This window comes from Melospiza georgiana, chromosome 23, assembly GCF_028018845.1.
Source record: "Melospiza georgiana isolate bMelGeo1 chromosome 23, bMelGeo1.pri, whole genome shotgun sequence".
Classification (NCBI taxonomy): Eukaryota; Metazoa; Chordata; class Aves; order Passeriformes; family Passerellidae; genus Melospiza; species Melospiza georgiana.
Genome location: NC_080452.1, coordinates 4,838,660 through 4,861,726, shown reverse-complemented (window position 1 = coordinate 4,861,726; position 23,067 = coordinate 4,838,660). Strand labels below are relative to the sequence as shown.

Below are 23,067 nucleotides of genomic sequence, written 5' to 3'. Positions count from 1 at the left end.
AGTTTTAAATTGTTTTGTGTCTTCTGGAGTCATAACTAGGTAATTTCTCAGAATAATTTTCTTAAAGTTTCCATGAGCTTTCGGCAAAGACTTCTAAAGGTAGCAATGAATCTCTAATACCATTCTGTTCCCTGGACACTCTGAACTTGGATTTTCCTTTTTTATCCATCTCTGTGAATAAAATTACTCATGTTAATTTGAAACAAAGTAGAAGTCAATAAGTGCAATGCTGTCTCAGCACTTGAGGGTTTCTGCTGTGTGTGAAGTGACAGTGACCTCTGTTATTGTGCAGCAGAATGACCTACCTTGACTTTTAGAGTTGGGTTTTTTCCTTTCCACTTGATGGATAGTAGGATTTACCTTCTGCTTGGTCTGTATTATGTGGTATGATCTTAGAAATGCTGCATTACAACATTGCTTGACCACACTGTGGTGAGGTTACTTTCTTACTTATGGTCATGTGATGCATATCCTTAATTCTTTCTTCTTTTGGATGTTTAGCATGGAGTGAGTAAAGCTTCTGGAGTCCAAAATAAGGTTTGGTGCTGATTAAGCTATAAATTCAGTGGTGATTGTTACAGTGCTTGGCAAAAGAGATTACAGAAGAGATTGCTTATGCTGAAGGAGAGTCATTACTGCCATTCCAGTCTTGTTCTCTGAACTTAGGCTGCCCTGAGGAGCTTCTCAGGGTGATCAGGGAGTGATTTGGACTTTTCAGACCTGTTAGTGCCAGTAGCAGGAACAGGTGTCAGGTGGAACTTGTATGTCCTGTGCTACCCTGTTATGGCTGACACAGAAGGTGACAAGTCACACAAGGCTGAAGAATCTTGGGATTGTTTTCTGGAAAAAGGGGGCACAGTTTGGGCATTAATTACAGCAAAGTGGAGTGAGTACTAGGAAGATCCTAGAGACACTTCCTGACCACAGACAGCAATTGTGTGTCAGGTGCTGCAGGTGCCCTGAGACAGTCTGGCATTTTCTGCATTTTGAGTAAACAGGGAGAACAAACCTGGGAATAGATCTGGCAATGGACCTGTTGTAGCTCTCTGCCCAGAGTGCTCAGGATTCCTGGTAGTGCCTCACTGTGGGATGGAGGATGGGAAATGGCTTATTGAGAAGAAGAGGGCAGACTGAGATGGAGCAGGTCAGTACTTCAAAAATAAACCAGGAGCTGCCATTTTATGCTTTAGGATGTCTCCAGAGTGGATAACAGGACATCCTTGCTGAGCTACACAGTTGCAGTCTGTAGCTCCTCAAAGCTATATATAATATATGTACATACATAGTGTACAGAGCACACAGAGCTATTCCCCATCCTTGCTGAGATGATCTTCACAGCTGCAGGTTCTCCTTTTCTAAGGCAGCCACAGGAATGTCTTGTCTGAGTCCTTGCCTGCCTGCATACACTGCCAAGGCTTCCTGGCATGCTGGATTTTCTTTCTACAGGGCTACTGAAGGATGTCAAAAACAAGAAATAGATTTTTTTGTTTCCTCAAGTTTTTCTATTAAACTCAAAATATCTTTTATTTTCTGAAGGAGGTTGGAGCAGCATAAAAAATCAACAGGCAGTAAGAGGAAAAGTGCCCTGTGTTGCACAGGTGACAAACACATGTGCACGTGGCAGTCATGGCTTGTGCTACAGAGAGGAGTGTTCTGCAGGGAATGACAGGAGCTCTGGGTCTGGCAGGGAGCACAGCCCACAGAATCCAAGGTGATGTTTGGAGCAGCCCCTGCCTTCACAGAGGCAGGGTGTTATGTCAGGAAGAAGAAAATTCTCCCTCCTCACAGTTCCATCATCTCCCTGGGGCTGCAGGGACTGGCAAGTCATCCATCTCTCCTGAAGTTATGAGGGAAATCTCTAAAACTTGTTCTGGGAAACATTTCAGTCTCACAATTAGGGCTTTCAAAGCCAAGAGCAGTAAAAATCTCCAATTTTCAAAGCTCTTAATTTTTCTTTTAATAAGCCAAAAGGGAGGTTAATGTGCTGGTAACCTTCTTGGGCTTACTTGGAGGCTCAGTTTTGGAGGTTTTTCAGACAGATTACAGTGACGTGGTTTGTGGGCAGCTGAGGAAGATTAGAAGGACTTACTTAGTCATCCTCCTGGGGATGAGTCTGCCCCAGTCCCCTGTGCAGGGATTAGTTTCACCCCTTGAGGTACCTTCAGGCAAGAGAAACACATTGCTGTGTGCACAATGCCCCAATTCCTGCAGTGAGCCCCCTAACAGGATCTGCCTCACACGTGGGCAGGGTGGTTATCAAGGTATCATGTTCTGCTGGGAGAGATAAAACTGAGCATTTCACAATCCAGAGGGAAGACTGATACTTTAGGTGTTTATAAATAATGTGCAGTGCTCAGGCTTGCATCCTTTTTTAAAAATGTAGGAGCTTCATACCAGTGCCCTTTGCAGGTCTGTGCTCAGTGAACTGGAGAGAGACATCTTGAAAATGTTTGTGTTTATAAGAATCTGCACATCAGGATACCTGCAGGTAATACTATTGTACAGCTCCACTTCTGTTTGTCAGTTCTGTGTTCATATCCTTTCTGAGGGGTGTTCATTATTACATCCTTTTACAGTATTCTCCCAGAGAAAGCAAAATGCAAATGATGTGGATGATAGGCAGAAGGAATATTTCTGTAACTCACTCACTGGTGAGGAATTGTAACAAGACAGATTTAATGTGACCTGCATTAAGGTGGTATAAAATTGAGTAACAGAAGGAGTTGAAATATGCTTTTTGATTGAGGAGCAGTTATTCTGGATAAACTTATGCCACCAACCTTGAAAGACAACAGAAAATCACAGCTTTTCTCCAATATTTGCTAATTGTCCAGAATTTTGCCAATTACTGGTTGTAATAACAGTCCACTCAGGGATTTGATTTCTTCATAAGGTGGGTGCAAACAGTCCAAGTTTCAGTTTGGCTGTAGGATACATTTATGAACAGAGTGTGTGGTCTGGGCTCCATGGTTTCCCTTACAGCATCCCTGAAAACAATCACTTAAATTCCCAGTTCTTGTGGGGAGCTGAGAGAGCTCCTGGTGGTCTGAAATGGCTGCAAGTGCTGTGATATTCTTCATTCTACACACAGTGTAGTGCCATTAAGTAACATAAATACATGATCCTTGTGTATATATCCAGTATAATTTCTCCCCACGTTGTGTTTGCAAACAGGGAGGATGTTCAGAGAAGAATGATTGAAGATGGGAAGCCCAGTGTGACCAACTATGAATTGAAGTCTCTTTCATGTGTAGGAAATTAAATCTTCCCTGGCTTACCTGGGGAACAGAGGGTTTTTAATCTGTCAGTGAAAGATAAAACAAGATCCAGCCACTTCAATTTGAAACTAGAAATATCCAGACTGAAAAAGAAAGGAAAATAAATGTTTACAAATTCTAAAGAATGAAAGTAATTATTTACTGGAACATTTTATCTGTTTTTTTTTTTTTTTTGTAAAGTCATTACACTTAAACCAGGATTTGATATTTTTTAAAAAGAATGTTTTCCTCAAAACAATTTAAATTTCAGTACCTCTTCACAGAAGTTTGGTAGATTGGTGTATCCAGGAAGTCAAACTAAGATCCCAAAAGTGCTATTGTGGTTATTGGATTTTTGAATGCATGCCACATGCCAAAGAGAAGCAAATGGTTGGTCACTGGATTTCTGTCAGCTGTTGTCAGATTTCAATATAGGATCTTTTGTGATGTGTTCATTGGATTTGGCTGGAGTTTGCCTTGTTCTTCAAACTGCCTCATCCCCTCTGATGAATTATACATTAACATTGCTCTTCAAATTTGCAACTGATATGTACTAAAACAATTTTAAAGGAAATAACATTTACTATTATTACTGCTGTAAATAAATTACAGGCAGCCTCATACCCTGACCTTTGTGGTTATGCTGCCACGTGTTTGGATGTCATTGTTAATAGATTTACCTTCCTGTTTCCATTCTGTGCTCTCCAGTGAATGCCAGATGGAAAAAGCTCATCCTCAGTGTAGAGCACAATTGCAAAGGATGTCTCTGTTGCATCCCCTGTCACTTACCATAACCACAGCTGATAATGGTACAAGCTTTTGTTATTATGACTTTTCTTCTGTGTGTGTTGATTTAACCCAGACCCCCCTGTGCTGGGCTGATCCCCCAGGGGGCAGCAGGGCAGGGGGGGATTCTGCCCCTGTGCCCTGCTCAGGTGAGGCCCCACCTGCAGAGCTGCCCCAGCCCTGGGCTCAGCACAGGAAGGAGCTGGAGCTGCTGGAGAGAGCCCAGAGGAGGCCACAGAGCTGCTCCAGGCCTGGAGCCCCTCTGGGAGAGCTGGGGATGCTCACCTGGAGAAGGGAAGGCTCTGGGGAGAGCTCAGAGCCCCTTCCAGTGCCTAAAGGGGCTCCAGGAGAGCTGGAGAAGGACTTTGGACAAAGACCTGGAGGGACAGCACAAGGAGGGAATGGTTTCCCACTGCCAGAGGTCAGGGTTAGATGGGATACTGGGAAGGAATTTTTGGCTGTGGGGTGGGCAGGCCCTGGCACAGGTGCCCAGAGCAGCTGTGGCTGCCTCTGGATCCCTGGAAGTGCCCAAGGCCAGGCTGGACAGGGCTGGGAGCAACCTGGGACAGTGGAAGGTGTCCCTGCCATGCAGGGATTGGAACAAGATGAGCTTTAAGGTCCCTTCCCACCCAAACCATCCTGTGATTCTGTGCTTTTGCTAAGTTGTAGGTTTCTTTCTATCTTCTTCAATCCCTGACAGTCTCTTTCTGTATTAATGGCTCCATATTAGGAAGTGGTGCTTACAGAGGTGATCCTCTGCTTTTCATCATTCTTAAGCTGCAATAGATCCATTTATGTTGACCATGTAGTTATGGCAATCTCAATAAATAAACTGCAGACAAAATATTTTTGGCTTTCTGGCATTAGTGTAGTGTTGAAGATTTCATGAGATGTCTTGAGTAGTCTACCAGAAGAAATCTCTAAGAACAGGGTGGAATTTTTTTCTCTCAGAAGCAGAATAAGTATTGTTGACCCTGTGTGGGGCAAAGGAATGGAAATAGCCTTTGAAGAGGTTCATTCTGTGTGTCTGGGATGGAGCTTTTATTCCCTGGTTTTTTTTGTCTGTACCACCAAAGAGGAAAAGTAAAAGCTAAGTTTCCATCTTGGATGTAAATTAAATTTCTGTTGTAACAAGAGCACAGCTGAGCTCCCAGCCCTGCAACGTGTTAAACAACAGGATGAAGTCTTAGAATCACAAAAGCAAGTGGATTGGAAGGACTTCCAAGGTTTTGAATCCAACCTCATGCTCAGAGCAGGTCTGGTTGAGGAAGGCTGCTCAGGGCATTGTCCATCGCATCCCATCCCATTCCATCCGATTCCATCCCATCCCATCCCATCCCATCCCATCCCATTCCATCCCATCCCATCCCATCCCATCCCATCCCATCCCATCCCATCCCATCCCATCCCATCCCATCCCATCCCATCCCATCCCATCCCATTCCATCCGATTCCATCCCATCCCATCCCATCCCATCCCATCCCATCCCATTCCATCCGATTCCATCCCATCCCATTCCATCCCATTCCATCCCATCCCATTCCATCCCATCCCATCCCATCCCATCCCATTCCATTCCATCCCAGGGTATCTCCCAGCTTAGATATCCAGCAGCTTCTCCTGGCTTCCCACTATCATGGGAAGCCATCTCCTAGTGCTTGTCCACTCTCATGATCAAAGACATTTTCCTCTCACACTAAGAAAGAGCTTCCTGTGCTGATTTGAGTCTGCTGGCTCCTCTCTTCCCACTGGACAGCTCTGAAGAGCAGCTCTGAGTTCCCTGCAGGAAGGTGTCTCCTTTGCCTTCTCTCCTCTCATCATCCTGTGCTCCAGCCCTTGATCACAACCCTGATGTTGGTGTCCCTCCTCTGGACTTACATAGGCCAAGGCCTCTCTGTACTGGGGATCCCAGAGTGCTTCAGCTGGGGATTACAAAGGGTGAGTAGAGGAGGACAAGTCCCATCCCTGAGCCTGCTGGAGCAGCTGAGGGGCTGCTGGCTGTGCTGCCAGAGGATGCTGCTGAACCTCTGCAGCTCCCTGTCCACCACATCTGGTGTTCTGGACAGCCATTCCCCAGCCTGTACCATTGCAAGGAATGACTCTCCTGGGGACAGCACTTGGCAGAACCTCCTGAGGTGCCCATCAGCCCATTTCCCAGCCTGGCTAAGTCCTTTGGAATATCAGCCTCCAGCATTTCAACTGCTCCAGACAATTTGCTATCAAGCATAGACTTGCTGAGAATGCAGTGCCCTCCTATAACCCATGAAGCATTTTGAAGGGTCTGATCAGGTTAGTCAGGAAAAATTTGCCCTTGGTAACTCCTTGCTGACTGGTACCAGTCACCTCTTTCATGTGGTGCAAGTAGCTTCCAGGAAGAGTTTCTCTATAACTTTCTTGGGACAGCAGGGCAGTTGCCTGGCTCATGGTTAGCTGTGTTCCCAAAGTTCACACCAGGCCAGATTTTTTAAATTAATAAGGTACTTCTTAGGTTATAAACTTTGGTTACTCTTGAGTACCTGTAGTGATAAACTGAATGACTCTGTTGCCATAATCTGAAAGGAATGACAGCCCAAGGAGAGGCCCAATAAAGGAACAACAGCTTATGGAAAGGTTCAGTAAAATCCTTCAGCATTTGCCTGCTTCCCTTCATTTGTAGAGCTGCATGTCTTGAAGTTCACTCTAACATGTGTCTGTTCCAGTTTTGTCTGAAAGCAGAGATTGTCTGCACCCAGCATGGGAAAACATTTTAAATCCTTAAACCTCCTTGAACCTAAAGACAATCCAAAGCTCTGTCTGTCCATCTGTTTGAGTTTGATGCTGTTGCCTGGTGTAACAGTGTGAAAACATCTCAGGTATCAACAGCTCCCAATCTCCCAGTGGTGACAGCTCATTTGGACCTTTTGTAGCTTGGTTTTCTTCCAGTTTCAGAGAAAAATAGATAATTCTTTTACCTCTTAGTTTATGTTGGTTCACCAGGTTGGTTTGTTGATGGCTTTAGGTCTTATTTCATTTTGGCTTTGAGCTTTTAATGATACTGAAGGATAGAGAAGCTCACTGATGTTCCTGGGTTGGGAAAGAAATCTGAGCTCACCATTACTGCCTTTTGAGTTCAGTGCAACAATTTCCTTCCATAATACCTGCTCATTCATAGCTGAGTGTGAGGAAAATTAACATTTACACAGTTATAAATCTATTCTGTAAATGTAAGAGGTCTTCTGAGGAGCTAAAAGTAAGAAAGGAGAACCTTTAAACAGTTGCAGAGGATTTGATTTTAGCAATGTCCTAGTATTGCCCATAATGTTGAAATTTCACCAAAAGCACTGAAGCACATTAAAATGTTCTGAGAAAGGAGTCAGAGAGAGAAGATAAGCACTGCAACAGCACAAGCAGTTACAGCCTGCAATAATAGCATAGTTAATGCATTCCTCACAGCCAAGAGAGTGAATCTCACTACAAGGAGGTTGAATTTTGTCCCTGACCCAGTTCTGCTGGCTGTCCAGAAGAGCTGAGCGAGCCATGGCTCTGCGTGTGCTCCCAATCTGCCAGCTGAGAAAGGGCTTTACTTCATCCTCTTCCAGTGTGTCAGTCAGCTTTGACATAAAACACAGGTTGTCACTTTGGGGTGATCCATCTGGCCTGTTTTTTCATCAAGACAAAATGTGGGAAGGCTGTCTCAGATTTAGGAATAGCTGATGGATCTTCCCTCTTCACCATCTTAGCTTGTGATCTGTGTTTTGCCTGTGAGCAAACCCTTCAGCTCCTCATCCTCATCCCTGGAAGTGTCCATGGCCAGGCTGGACAGGGCTTGGAGCAGCCTGGACTGGGAAAGTGTCTCTGTCCATGGCAGGGGTGGAACAAGGTCCCTTCCAGCCTGAGCCAGTCTCAGATTCTGTGATTTGTGAAGAGCCATTGGGAGGAAGAGGGCAGACAAAAGCAGCTAATGCAAAAGATTTCATTGCTGTGTGTCTCTGTCATTGCACAAACATTGAGGAAGCCACACAGCTAAAATGTTAATGGTTCAATCACAGTGGTGGGCTCCAAACAGGACCAGAGAGCTTTCCCTGGACTGACCCTGAATGTTCTGGGTACACAGGGATGATCTTCTGGAGCTTCAGCTGCAGAGGACTGCTGCCCCATGTCCAGTCTCTCATGCTTTCCATTTATACTTTTACACACTTTTGTTTTCAAACCTTGTAACCAGGTGTCCTACCCAGCAGTGGCTGAGAGGGTTTCTGCCCCAGAGCAAGCTCCCACTATGCCCTCGAGAGAATGGGGTTTAAAATAACCTTGGGATGTATTTGGTTGAGATTTCAGCATAGCAACAGTAAAACAAAGACCTACAGCAGACTCAGAGGTAAATAAAGAAACACTTGAAAGTGAAAAAGACTTTAAAAATGGAAATTAAACCTATTATAGGAGAGAGAAATTCTACTTTCATATATGCCTTTTCTTCTCCACTCCTTTTTTTCCCGTTTGCAATTTCTCATGAGCTATTTAACTTAAGCCGTAATCCAAGAACCATTTAAGCCTTGGCTCTGCGTGTGCAAGTTCTAAATTGCACAGAGCAGGCTACTATTGACCCTTGAGTGGAAATGATTCATTTTACTTCTTTCACTATTTAATTTGACTTTACATTGCTTCAACTTAATTTATTAAGGACTTCAAGCTAAGCTGAATATATTCCTGGTGAGATCAAAATTTAAATCAATGAGTTTATGAAGGGGTTTGCACAGGTATTACTGAGTTTATTTTAAAGTATATGTGCTCAGGCCCAGAGGTGATGCTCAGAGCTGTAATCTCACCTATTTGAATAATTGTTGGGTGCTCTGGCACAGGGAGAGGCAACTTTAATGCACAGCTTTGGGAGTCAAATTAGAAGCCTGATGAGCAGCACAGGACAAACTCCATTTGTGCTGTCTGGACAGGCTACAGTGTGAGTCTGAGCACAAGAAATGAGAGGAAAAAAGACTTGTGAAATACTTTTATTTTGAAAATGATGGCTTGAGTCATGCCTGCAGTGTGGAAGGGTGTACTGAAAGGGAAGCAAAGGTGACCAATGAGCTCTGCTTTTGAAAGCAAAGATTCCAGCTTGTCAAGTTCCTCAGATGCAAATCTCATTAACCTTAAATACAGAAACCACTCCAGCAGATGAAACAGGGTGATGTGCCAGCCCCCATCATTGGAAGTGTCAGGATTGAATCCAGAATTTCTTCTGTCAGGCAGTGTTAATAAAGTAAGGAGATCACATGGATGGAGAGGTAAGTGCAGGATCTAGAGCTGACAAATACAGTCAGATTGGCAGTGCCTCTTTGTCTGTGATTTTTAGCATTCCTGCATGTAACAGGAATGAGAAAGACAAATCCCTTTGGATTCACACAGGACCATCTGGACTTGTGCCAGCAGATGAAATTAGACTCATAGAATTACAGAACTGGTAGGGTTGGAAAAGACCTTCAAGATAATCAAGTCCAGTCATTCATCCAGCACTGCCACATTCACCTCTAATCCATATCCCCAAGTGCCATGCACCTTTTGAGCACTTCCAGGGATGGTAACTCTGTCACTGCCCTGAGCAGCCTGTGCTAATGCCTTTAAGCAGAAAATGTTTTCTAATATCCAACCTAAACCTCCCTGCTGCAATTTGAGCCATTTCCTCTCATCCTTTCTGAGCATCCTGGCTAGCAAAGTAGAAGGTATTTTGTAGCTATTTCTTACAAATTCTACCTGGGTTGAGTGTATTCAGCAGCTGGATTTGGCAGCCTGGGAGATCTCCCAGTGAAAAATCCAAGATAAGGGCAGGTTCTGGGTGTCTGGTGTTGGTGGATGAGGATGGGGACCAGAATGTCTCAACAGCTGTTTGTGCTCCTGAGCTCTGTTAACCTGCCTTTCCTCCTGAATCTTTTCTTGAGGGCCCAGCTTTCCTTCCTTGCACTGGAACAAAGCTGCTGTGGCCAAACCCTTGCTCCTGGGAGGGCTGAGCATTGTTCCCCATGCAGGTGGCACCAAAATGTCACTTGCAACGTTGTCATCTCCACGTGGGGGTTTCTGCTGGCCTGAATTCTGCTCTGATTCAGTAAAACAAACACCCTGAAACTCTCAGCTGCACAATGTTTTGAGAACTGGACATGGCCTTTTCTGTTCCGAGCTGTCATTCCATGTTTAACATTTCTGTCTTTAAAAATGTGGTCTGTGTATTTAGAAAGTAAAGTTGTTTGATTACTTAAGTTATTAGTAACTGCAGAGCTCTGGTTCCTTGGTCAGTACCAACCATTACAAAAGAAAAATCATCATTACAGCATTCCATAGAGATTGTTGGAGTTGAATATGATGTGACTGGCAAGTACATCTTACTTAGTTAAATGTTCAGGTGGTTCATGTTTGCTTTCTGGCACCAGTTGTTTCAAAGATGTAAGGCTTTTTGATTAAAAAAAAAAAAGTGATTGTTAAATTCAATGGCATCTTAAAAAACTAAATACTAGAGAATTTTGAGAATTGTTTCAATTAAAAGCAATACTAAAATACGATTTATTTATTTATTTTAAAAAAAGTGGAAAATTACGTGAATAAGTAAAGCAGGTGGGCTGCATTTGAGCTGTGCTAGAACAGTTCTTTTTGTTTGGTTTTGGTTGCAGTTAGTTGTGAGGAAGATGTTACAGTACAGCTAACACCAGCCTGCCTAGCTGTGTGGGAATGGGTCTTGGCAAGCAAACTGGTTACTTTGGGATGAGGTTGGAGCTCCAGTTGATGAGGGTGACAGATGTATTTTTAACCCATTATAATATGGTTGATTATTTCAATCAGTACATCTTATTTGGTTAATGAGATTATTGCTAAGAACAAGCAGAGGCCATAGAAAATAGATGATATTTGACAGTAATCTCATCCTCTTTCAGAGAGGTATTGAACTGGGTCCAGGCAGGAATGTACTGACAGATCAGTGTTATTCCATAACCCATCACAGTATTTATTAGAGCTAACTCTGCAGTTTCCTTGATAAAGTATCCATGAAACATGCTGGATACAGAAGGCACCTTGTTTATCCAGAGGAATCCAGAGGGTTTGTTAAACTGGCACAGGCAAATGTGCCTTTTCAGGTGAGCAAGCCTGTGGTTTGTACATCTGAGAAAAATACTCATGTCCTAGTTACTGACTGGGGGATTGTCTCCTTAAAAGCTGTAGTTTGAGGAGAAGAACAAGTCATGGAAAGTGTGGTGAGTAACAGGCTAAATGAGGCTCTTGTGTGATACTGTGGTGAGAGGGGTGAGTTGGTGGGAATGGGAACTGCCAGTCAGCATGCTTTCCTGGAAAATCTGCCTCTCCAGATAAACATAATCTTGTTTCATGTTTGACTTTACTTGAGTGGTGTCTATAAATATGTACAAGAAGCCAAGATTTCTTATACCAGAGGGCTTTTTATTTTGTAGGCAAAGATTTAATGAGATTTACTGCCTGGAAGACGAAAAGCCTGATCAAACTAGAGGGAAAAAAAGAAGTTTCTCTCACCACTTGAAGGCTTTCTGTGAGCTCTCAGTGAGATATGCTGATGTGTTCACACACCTTTGTGTAGCCTCAGAAGAAATGAGTAAAAATGCTGCAGTCTGTGTTCTGCAGGAGGGTCATGGTGGCTTTGGCTTGTAGTGACTCTTCAAAAATCACCCAAAGCTGCAGCTCTGAGGTGGGGTTCGTTGCAGGGATGGTGTGATCCCTCAGCCCTATAAATAGCTGCAGTGTGGGGGGCTTTTCTTTCTGTGGAGGTGGCAGGATGGAGAGCAGAGCTGTGGCTCTGAGGTGCCAGCTCTGCCAACAGCGCCAGCCTTGGGCTCCTGTTCAGCACTGGGCATTCCTGGGGCCTTAGCCAGATGGTTCAGCCCTTCAAGCTGTGGGGGAGGTGGGCACTCACAGGCCTGGGGCTCAGGCCTGCTGAGGTAGATGATCACTCACCTTTCAAGTTCTGACAGCATTTGGAATAAGCTGACACCATTTGGAATAAGCACAGTGCTCACATTTGCAGAATCTGCTTATTTCTAGAAGTATGTGTGGGGTTTATGTGGAAAATGGCATTGGCTTTAATTTTGTAAATGATACATTTTGTAACTGCCATGATAGTTAGACCTGTGTAGGCACCACTGTGGTTAGAAGGTGCAGTGAATGCAGTTCTTAAATGTGACTGGACAATATGTTCTAGACATGCTAGGAAACAGCAAATGTCAGTCATAGGATGCAAGTGTGTGAGTGTGTGAGTGTGTGTGAGTGTGTGTGAGTGTCTGAGTGTGCTTCTGTGTGTGCATGTCTGAGTGTGTGTGTAACTATGAGCGTGTGTGAGTGTGAGTGTGCATGTGGGTGTCTGTGAATGTGCATGCCAGTGTGTCTGAGTGCATGTGTGAGTGTGTGTGTGTGTGTGTGTGTATGAGTGTGTGTGTGTGTGTGCATGTGTCTGTTCGTGTGTGTGTTTGTGAGTGTGTGTGTGTGTGAGTGTGTGTGTGAGTGTGTGTGTGTATGAGTGTGTGACCCTGGGCTGCATTGGTTTGTCCTTGTAATGCCAAGGTTGCAGGTTCAATCCCCAAGCACTTTAACAGTTGGACCCGACAATCCCTGTGTGTTCCTTCCAATTCAGATATTCTGTGATTTTCCCTTTTCACTGTTGATCTGTTAATAGCAGATCCTTTTCCTGGCAGAAGAATAGGCTTTTATTTATTACCTTGCCTTTTTTGTCCTTTTCTTTCTGCTTATTCCCTATTTTCTCTCCCCAGTTACCCAGTGGGAGACTCTTCCATGCAGCAGCAGTTATCTCAGATGCTATGTACATCTTTGGTGGCACAGTGGACAATAACATCAGAAGTGGAGAGATGTACAGGTTCCAGGTAATTTGCTGATAAACTTACTCACTTCCACACCAATTCCATGAATCCTGTTTGTGGAGTGTGGTTGAGCTCACCATGAGCTCCATGGCATTTAGTCCATGTCCTTCTTGCAGGCAGCCCCTGTATTTCAGATTCAGCTTTCAAAGGTCAATGTCTGTCTTTAAAATCTTTTGAGAAATGTTATTTGGACAGATATTTTGGTAAGGTCAAGCGCTCTACTGCCTTCTGAAGTCGTACAGAGATCATGACAATTTTGACAAATCATTGAAAAGTGTAGCAGATGGAATTTGAAATATTATTTCATTAAAATTGGCTGTTCCTCTTCATGTGCTGTCCTGTTCAGGGCTCTGGGGCAGTTTTGTATTGTGCTTTTATCTCCATGCAGCTCTCCCATTCCTATCTGACATAGCTATGGGAATTGAAATTTTTAAATTCAGGATACTCACACTAGATTAAATCCCACATACAGTCGAGTCTATTTTTATTGCATGGCACCCTCAGACAAGTCCTGAGAGCAGGTGAGACTCCCAGCCTCCAAATCCTCATATCTGAAAGTTGTGATGAGGCACCATTCTTCAGTGTTACACTGTGTTATTTGTCCTTAACCTCACCCTGGGGGAAGCCCTTGCATGTGTTTGGTTTTCTTGTGACATTCTACTTTATGTGCTACACTGAGGCTGAGTTAGGAACAAAATCCAGTGATTGTAGGTGTAACCTTGGCCCTTCTGGTTATAGAATCATAGAATCAGGAATGTCCTGAGCTGGGAGGACCCACCAGGACCATCCAGTCCAGCCCCTGCCCTGCACAGACACCCCCAAGTCCCACCCTGGGCATCCCTGGCAGCGCTGCCCAAACACTCCTGGAGCTCTGGCAGCCTCGGGGCTGTGCCCATTCCCTGGGGAGCCTGGGCAGTGCCAGCACCCTCTGGGGAAGAACCTTTCCCTATCTCCAGCCTAAATCTCCCCTGACACAGCTCCAGCCTTTCCTTGGTCCTGTCCCTGCTCAGATGGAGCAGAGGTTGAAGCTGTCCCTCCACTGCCCCTTGTGAGGAAGCTGCAGACCCTGAGGGGATCTGACCTCAGGCTCCTCTGCTTCCAAGTGATGTGAGATTTGAAGTTTATGTAGCCACTGAAATTAATTCTGTCTTCTGTGGGGTTTTATTTTTTTTAGTTTTCTTGTTACCCTAAATGCACTCTCCATGAAGACTATGGAAGGCTGTGGGAAAACAGACAGTTCAGTGACTTGGAGTTTGTTTTGGGAGAGGTGAGTAGAATTTATTGGAGAGGTGCCAATGGGGGTGTTACTGTGTGTGTGGTGTGTTTGCTGGGAAAAAGCAAATTGTGCAGTGGTTGTGCCAGAAACCCTGGGAATGAATCACTGGTGAACTGTCTGCCTGGTTTATTAAGTTTCACTGATCCAGATAAATTTTTAAAGCTGCAATGGAGAAGAAACTTTTTAACTGAGAAGATCTGTCACTGACTTAACCTGAATTTATCAAAGCATTTTATACAGAGTTGCAATATGAAAATTTACCAATGACCTCTGCACTCCCAGGTCCCAGTTGCCTCCTAGGAAGGCAGGTCAGTGTTTTGCAAACCCACTATCATTTCAAGAGCCATTTTTAATTACTGAAATAAAAGAGAATGAGAAAAAGCAGTACAGGGGAATGGTTCTCTAGTAATGCAAACAGTTAAAACATTTAACAGAGAACAGGTTTCCTGAAAATAAACATGAGAAATTTGAATTTACCCGCATTCCTTTTGCAAAAAGGAAAAGTCAGAAAAAGCTTTGCAAAGCTTGGAGAACAGATCCTCAACAACAGGTGAAATAAATTATGGCAAACAATAGCAAAAAACCATACTGTTATTTTGAAAAGGGAAAATTAAACAGAAGATCAGATGTAAGAATAAAAAGCAGTATAAGTGACACAGCAGCTTCCACTCAGTGGATGTGACCCAGGCTCTTTCCCAAATGGTGTTTGCCATCAGCCTTTGGGGAAATGGGCGTTGAATTTCATCTGCATGTGCAGAGCAGATGTAAGGCTGCCTTTAACTTGAAATATATCATAACCTGGGGTTCAGCCCAGGTTTCTGTGACTTCTGCCATCTGCCATCACCATGTGATTTAGAAGCTGAATGTGATTTCTGCCTTTGCCTTTGGCAGAAGGAGGAGCGAGTCCGAGGGCACACTGCCATCGTCACCGCTCGCTGCAAGTGGCTGAAAAAGAAAATCATGCAGGCCAGGGAGAGGGTGAAACAGGTGAGTGTTTTGGAAAAGTAGCCTTGTAGCAAGGTAAGGCTTATTGTGCCCAGGTTTGGGAATAAGGTTGTCAGGAGAAAAGTAATATCTGTTGAGACAGCTGGAGGACAGGAGCAGTGTCTGATGCTAAGGTGCTCTTGAGCAAGTAAAATAAAGATCATTAGTATTAACTAAGACTACTGGATGTGTATCAGGAGTGTAACATGGAGGAGCCAGAGTTAATCCAGTTATCTGGATTTGACAGTGTGGTTCTTGGAAGCTCTTGTAGCTGTCTGAGGTCTAATCTTGTGGAATGCCCCAGAGAGGCGTGTATACCCTTCTCTGTGGGGGTGGTAGAGCTGTGTCATGGGGATGGCCCACAAGATCAGACAGATTAGAGGGAAGAAAGGCAATGCTAAGGGTTTCAGCTGCCTCTCTTCCCTTAACTTTTGTATTTTTTACTTTTTCCAGAGGTGAAAGTCTGGTGCCTTCTAATCATTGTCATTTAATTTTGACTACTTCCATCTTTTCAGCAGCAAACATTTAATGGCTTTTGGGGAGGTAGTAGCACACAATCTGCAGTAAGATGTGGATGCCTCACTGCCTCCCAGTTAATTGTTTTGCCACTGGAAAGGCTGTGGGAAAAGGCTGTCAAAGTGAAACTTGAAGTAACAGAGTGCTTTAAAATACTTTTGTGCAGCACTTTGTGCTGTGCCTTTGCAGGGCAGGATTTGTGGAATCTACTCCCACCTGTCCCTCCTTCACAGAGTGGGGCAGAAATGTGAATTCAGTGCAGTTCATTCCTCCCTTGCTCTGATGTCCTGCTTCTGACCTGTATCCAGGAACTTCCTTGTATTCTCATCCATGTGTGTCCCAGGATATGGAACAGTAAGTCTAAGACATGAATTCCTTGTTATCTCCAAGATAATCCTGAAGCTAAAGAGATCCTGACTCTTGGAGAATGTGGAGTAAGGAGAAGGATCCTCTGGTTTGGTGGTAACTTGTGTGAACTGGCACAGGCTTGTGCCACGTTTGGGTGGTTTTTCTGTTTCACTAGAAATCAAAGCAGGACATAGAAGAGGAGGGACACAGCACGTGCCAGAGGGATGGCATTGGTGGCAATGTCAAGCTGTGCCGGCTGCAGCCGCTGCTGGAGGTGCCCATCCGAGAGGCCGAGGCGCAGCCCTTCGAGGTGCTCATGCAGTTCCTGTACACTGATAAGATCAAGTACCCCCGCAAAGGTAGGGAGCAGGGGGAGCTAACGCTGCCCTGGGGAGGGGAGGGGCCAGATGTGTTCAGAAACAGCAGGAAGCAGCATTTGCAGGTGATCAGCCCTTGCTGAGCACTTCATTACTAACTTGAGATTAAACAAAAAGCAGATTTTTATCAGAGAGTACTAACTATGCTTTTTTTCCCCCTAATTCTTTTCAAATATCAAGGAAGAACAAGTTATTGATCATTCCAAAAGGTGTAAAAAACTCTAACAAACAAAAATATTGTGGTATTTTGAACATCACAGCATCCTGCTTGGAAGGACCATGTATCTTATCCTGGCTTGGCTAATTTCCTTTTTCTGATACTGTTTTGATCCATTTTAAACTGAGCCCACAGAGAAAGGTGTGCAAGCCAGTATTTATCACCTGTTAAAAATCCAATCTGAAGTAATGCCTCAAGAAAGGAAAAAATCCTTTTGGTGCATTCATTGAAGTTCTAGGAGTTAAAAACACTTGTGGGTGAGGAATTAACAGCCAGAGATCTCACAGCTTCCACACAGGGAATCCAGCTCCTGGCTGTGTGAGTGGTGAGGGCCGTGGGCAATGGGAGAGGGGATGGATACAACTGGATACAGCAGGAACTCCAGCTTCTGGGGCTGGGGAAACTGCAGCCATGGGGGCTGCTGAAGTACAGAGAGGTACAGCTGTCCTAGCACTGAATTTTGCTTCAGCTTCACTCTGAGAGCTTTGCTTTCTGCAAAGATAATTCTCAGGAAAAAAGTGATACATGTCCGTTTGGTCCAAGGCTCTCCCTGTGAGGAGGCCTGTCTGAGAATGATCCCACTGGCTGGGGGTGAGGGAATTGCTCCTGCATTCTGCTGACATTGCCAGATCCTGCTCCCAGCCATTCACTGATCTCAGAACCTTGAGACAGCCTCAGGCCAAGGGAAGGCTTGGACCCCTGAGCTCTTCCATTGTTACAGGCTTCCCAGGCAGCCTCCCCTCTTCCCCAGCCCATGAGGGGCTCTCCCTGGTGCTCCCCCTTCTGCTGGGATCCTCCATGGGCCCTGCCCTGCCCATTTGTATTCCTAGTGGCTCCTCTGAGCTCAGAGAGCAGCACCCTGGGGAGCCATCCCGAGGCTGAGCTAATGGAATTGGGCATGCTCATCAAATGGGATTTTCCAATTAGCCACAGGGAAGGCACGTGACATGTGAGAGGGCTTTTCTCTATTAAAAAGTAGTTAGGGCAGATGGGCAGAGATCTCCTGTGAGGAAAGCAAAGGCCATGGGGGATTATTCCTTGAGTTGGTGTCCCAGTAACCCCACTGCAGTGCCTATAAGGGTCTTCTCTGCCCTCTCTCACTTTAGCCCCTCTAGACCAGGTCTGTGCAGGCTGAAGCATGGAGTGAAAGCACAGAGTACCTTCATCAGGGTCTGTCAGAATCAGGGAGCTGATTGTTAATCCTGTGTAAACCCCAAGGACTCTGGCAGGGCTGTTGGCAGCTGGGCACTGTGAGTCATTGGGCTGCAAGCTCTGGGCCTTGACAGGGATTTTAGAGAATCACTTCACTTTCTTTGGAGGGTTTCCAAAAATTGTGATCCAGATTGTCACAAAATCTTGATCTTTTGCATGCTTCAAATTTGAACCTCATCTTCTAGTATTGATTCAGATTTTATCTAACCAGGAATGGAATTCTTTTCTCTATAAAAATACTCCAGCCAGTGCCTGTTCTGCTATTCCAATTGCTCCAGGTGATTTAAAAAATACTTTCAGAAGGGTTCATCTCTGTTTTGTGGGCCCTCCAGCAGTTTTCCCTCTTGCAATTTCAGGTCATGTGCAGGATGTGTTACTCATTATGGATGTGTACAAGCTGGCCTTAAACTTCAAGCTCTCTCGGCTGGAACAGCTCTGCCTTCAGTACATTGAAGCATCTGTGGATCTGCAGAATGTGCTCATTGTGTGTGAGAATGCTAACAAGCTTCAGCTGGATCAGCTAAAGGTAATCACATTCTGCATACAAAGTAACTGATAAGACATTTTAAAAAAGGAAATTATGTAATTAACATTTGGCCAAAGGTATCAGCTTTTGCAAATCATCATTCCTTTAATTACAGTTGCTTGAGTATATTTAGCATGGGGTGTCCTACAGTGGCTTGTGATATTATGTAGGCTTTTTCAATACATGCTCAGTATTTTTGCATATCTGCTTTGTAGAATGTCAAGGGCAGAGTGACTTTGGCTCCTCATCAGTTCACTCTTGCTGCAGCAAGATGGAACCAGTGCATTTCCTGCTCTTGCTGTGTTACATATACTGACACTGCAGATAGGTTCTTTCATTTCCTAAACTCTGTTCTCAGGCCTTTGCACTGAAAAACAAAATGTGCCAGTGATTCTGTTGCTGTGGTGGGTGAGAGGCTTTGGGGTGCTGGGTGACAATCAGGGTGGAGCTGACCCCTGGCTGCAGGCCAAGAGGTGCTGGCTGTGCTGACCCAGAGCAGTGCCCAGAGCCAGCTCTGCTGAGCCTGCAGGGAAGCAGCTCCTGCCCCCAGTCCCAGAGGCAGAGCAGGGCTGTGCAGTGCTTGCTGAGGATGTTCAGCCTGTGCACAGCAGTGCCTGCATTGCTGGTGGCTGCAAGCACAGAGGCTGCAGAAAGCAGTGTGCAGCACTTCCTCACACTGTGTGTGCTCTGGATTTGGGAGAGGAAATGCCTCCAGGAGGAAGCAGCAGGGCCAGCAGCACTCTGTAAATGCTGACACAGCCTTTGGTGCCATCAGCCGCCCAGAAGCTCAAGCATTGGTGGATCTGGTGCCCCCACCTGCCCTGGCCACCTCTGGAGTGACAGAAGCTCTTGCACATGGCTCCAGTTGGGCAGGATCACCCTGAGCTGGCATCCTGTCTGCTCAGGTGCTCATTAGTCCTCATGGGTGGGTCCTCTGTAGAAAGCTGTCCTTTCTGGAATCCCAGTCATGGTTTAAAATGTTTCACAGGTGAGTCCTGACAGGTACATTTGGAGCCCAGGTGGAATAAACTGCCAGAAACAGGCAGTAGTAATGATTCTTTGGGTGAACTTGTACCCACCTTATGGTGAGCTGGTGTAGATTGTATTTATTGCTTATAAAAGTGGAATGAGGGGAAGCTTTGGTTCATACTGGGAAATAAAGTGCCCTTTTTTGGTCTCTAACTGTTTAGCATTAGGTCTGGTTCATTTGTTACCTTTTCACCACACTGATTTTTGTAAGAAGTTTATTACACAAGAGCCTTCTGGAGCTCTTGAACTCTTTGCTGCTTTTATGGACCTTTATGAACTTTATGTCTTTATGGACCTTTATGCCTTTTTGAACCTTTCCTTTTATGGAAAAGGTTCAGGCAAAACCCATACAATGAATCCTGTAAGCTCTTTGGACCCTTGATGGAGAGTGTCAAGAGTTAAGATCTCTTCACCCTTTTAATTAAATTTTGGCGTCTAATTATGTTAAAAGTTATTATGAGGTAGCAACCAATCTTCATTATCTCCGTGAAGTTTTCAGTATCTCCTGAGATTCCTGTTTTAGAAAGCTTTGGAGCAGCTCAATGGGCAGTTAATCTCTTCCCTGTTAATATTTCTAGTCAAATTTTTCTAGATGCTTAGAATCGTCCTGAATTTTCTGTTCAAGGAGGAGCCTAAAAGGTCTTTTAGGAAGGATGAGGATATCACTGTTGGATAATTCCAGCTGCAGGATCCCTGTGGAGGTTCAAAGGGAAGGATGGTTGATGGCATATGCAACATGTAAGATTTATGGGATGCTCTAAGATGACTTCAAACAATAAACCATCAATTTCTTAATTAATATTGGTGCATTTTTAAGGAACACTGCCTGAACTTTGTGGTGAAGGAATCCCATTTTAATCAAGTCATAATGATGAAGGAGTTTGAGCATCTTTCTTCATCCCTGATCGTGGAGATTGTGCGGAGGAAGCAGCAGCCTCCTGTCCGAACCCACTCTGACCAGCCCCTGGACATAGGTAACCTCCCAACAGCCTCAGGGGCTCACTCCAGCTGCTGCTGGGGCTTTGCTCATGGCTTCTTCAGCCTGGGGAGGAGTGTGGCAAGCAGCCCCTGCAGCCCAGCAAGCAGTTCCCAGTTGGGATAAATGCTCAGGCTCTCTCCTGAGAGCACAACAGTTCTGTTCCCAGTGAGGTTCAGTCAAAACAGTGTCCCATCAATGCACATGGGATTGTGTTCTTGCAATAAACCATCCTGATCCTGTTCAGAGACACGAGAGAAGGAGCAGAAGGGTGTAAAGAATGATCCAAAAAAAGGCAGTGGACAGTCACAGTAAGTGGCTGAAGGGTGACAGAGCTGAGCAGGGAAACAGGCTGCTTGAAGGTGTTCACCAGGAGGAGGGAGGAGGATCTTGTGAATGAGGCACTGCTCTGTGTGCCCGTGTGAAATGAACAGGAGATATGGAGGAGAGAAAGACATGATTTACAGCTTTATTGTGAAATTCATCAGGAGCTGATTTGGGACTAGTCTTACTCAACATTTTAACATCCTGACACACAACACAAGGAATGTAATAATGAAATTTTCTAAGGCCACAAAGTTCAGGCATTGGCAGTGTTGGTGTGGAGTGCTGCACAGAAATAACTGGGAACTGAAGAGAAAGAGAAGGAAGCTTGTCCTGGAAGGTCAAGCACAAAGGCTTTGTCTGGCATTTATCCCAGGGGGGTGAGGTGCACTGGCTGGGAAGGTGGCACAGCCAGTTCTGTATCCAGAGCTGGAATGGTGTGAGAGACCCAAATATTAAAAACTGAAAGATGAACTTTGAAAATATGAGTGAGTATGGAGCAGACTTGGATGTGCTCTATTTGTCAGTTGTGTATTTACAAAGGTTGATTAAAATATTGGATAAAAGAAGCCTTTGTTGCTGATTTGGGGAAATTTTTCATTAAGACACAAAATGTTATATTCCTTGTAGTTGGAAATAGTGCAAAGGGAGGGGGAAAGTCAGCTTTCATATCTATAGAGAGCATCTGTCAGTGTGGCCACAGCTGCAGTTTGCTGTCAGTGCAGAAAGCAGAGCTGACAGGTTTGGTTCTGGGAGGGGCAGTGGGGAATCAGCTGTGGTGGGGAAGGATGAAGCTGATTTTGCTCCAAGATTGTGAGGCAGGACTGGACTCAAATTCACAGTGAGAGTCCCAAAGGAAAGAGGGGCTGGAGCTTGGCTTGGCCATGTGTTAGCTGGTTAGTACCTGGTCAGCTGGAACTATCATGTCTTCATTTCATGATGTTTCATTTCAGGAACATCTTTAATTCAGGACATGAAGGCTTACCTGGAAGGAGCTGGGACTGAGTTCTGTGATATCATCCTGCTGCTGGACGGGCACCCCCGGCCAGCCCACAAAGCCATCCTGGCAGCTCGCTCCAGGTGAGCCCTGCACCAAGGGTGGGTGTGCAGGGCTGGGCAGGGCTGGGCAGCCTGGGCTCAGCTGCCTTGGTTCACAACACAGGGAGGAACTTAAATCTGCATGAAGTGTTAAGATGCAGCTTTGCTCAATGAGTGTAATAAGCCTTTAAGCAGCAGTGATTAAATTTTTTTTTTTCCATTTGATACCCAGCAGGGAAAGATAGGGAGAAATTAGAACTGCAGAGATTCTGCAGAGGGTGTGTGAAAAGCTGCACTGCAAGACAAAGCATCTGTAAAATCACAGGAAGGGAAAAAGGGTGGAAAACATGAGGTGGTTTCAGTGAAGTGGAAAGCAACAGATGTCCACTGAGGTCAGAAGGAGCCTTCTGACAGTGAACAATTCCTATTTTATCATGTGGAACTTGAATTTCTTTCTCACTTTCTGATATTTAAGACTGGTTATGAATAAACATAATGAAAAATGGTGCATGACAGAGCCTAGAGTGTTCTCATGCTTTATGCAGAGAAAGGAGTCCACCCTGCTGATGGTGGGACTGTTCTCCCTCCTCAGGGCATGGGTGAAGTGGATTTGTCCTGCACTTGTGTGTTCTGTGGACCTGCACCTTATGTTCCACCGGACATTAAGTGTTCACATAAAATTTTTATTTCAAATACCATCACCATTTTTCCCAGAAAAAAGCCCTAGCAATATTCAGTATTACTTACTGTGGTATTTTACCAGAAGCATTTCACAGCTCTTAAAACAGCCCTGATGATTGGCAGCCTGTAGATACCAAGGAAATTCATAATGCTTTAAGCTCTCTGCTGGCTCTTATGCAAATTAGAGAAAAAATCAAAGCACCATGTGTCCTAATTTTCAAGAAACAGACAAATTTCAGGTAGTTCTGATGGTAATTAGGGGGATTATATTTGGAGTTTCACTGGCAGACATACATGAAAAAATAAATGAGCAGTGTTTTTGCCCAGGTTGTCACTTGAATTTGTTGCTTTGGAAGCTACAGTTCTGAATAGCAGCCTTTGAACAATACTGGGTTAAACCATCTGTCTGCAGAATGTGTTGTATCAGTTTTATTTCCCTTTGCAGTTACTTTGAAGCCATGTTCCGTTCATTCATGCCAGAAGATGGACAGGTGAACATTTCCATAGGTGAAATGGTTCCCAGCAAGCAAGCATTCGAGTCCATGCTTAGATACATCTACTATGGAGAAGTGAACATGCCTCCTGAGGACTCCCTGTATCCTTACATTCCAAGGAGCTGGGGGATGTGTCTGAGTGCATGCCCAGCAGGTCACCTTCCTTT

At 44.7% G+C, this 23,067-nt stretch overlaps 1 protein-coding gene across 1 annotated transcript in view; it reads left to right on the top strand.

Moving 5' to 3' along the window:
* LZTR1 (leucine zipper like post translational regulator 1) overlaps positions 1–23,067 on the top strand; it is a 36,855-nt gene that overhangs the window by 9,303 nt on the left and 4,485 nt on the right. The window contains exons 10-17 of the mRNA XM_058039849.1: positions 12,795–12,905; positions 14,077–14,169; positions 15,070–15,165; positions 16,202–16,385; positions 18,189–18,358; positions 20,205–20,361; positions 21,641–21,767; positions 22,852–23,001. Of these exons, the coding sequence (XP_057895832.1) occupies positions 12,795–12,905; positions 14,077–14,169; positions 15,070–15,165; positions 16,202–16,385; positions 18,189–18,358; positions 20,205–20,361; positions 21,641–21,767; positions 22,852–23,001 (1,088 nt within the window). The remainder of the gene's footprint in view (positions 1–12,794; positions 12,906–14,076; positions 14,170–15,069; positions 15,166–16,201; positions 16,386–18,188; positions 18,359–20,204; positions 20,362–21,640; positions 21,768–22,851; positions 23,002–23,067) is intronic.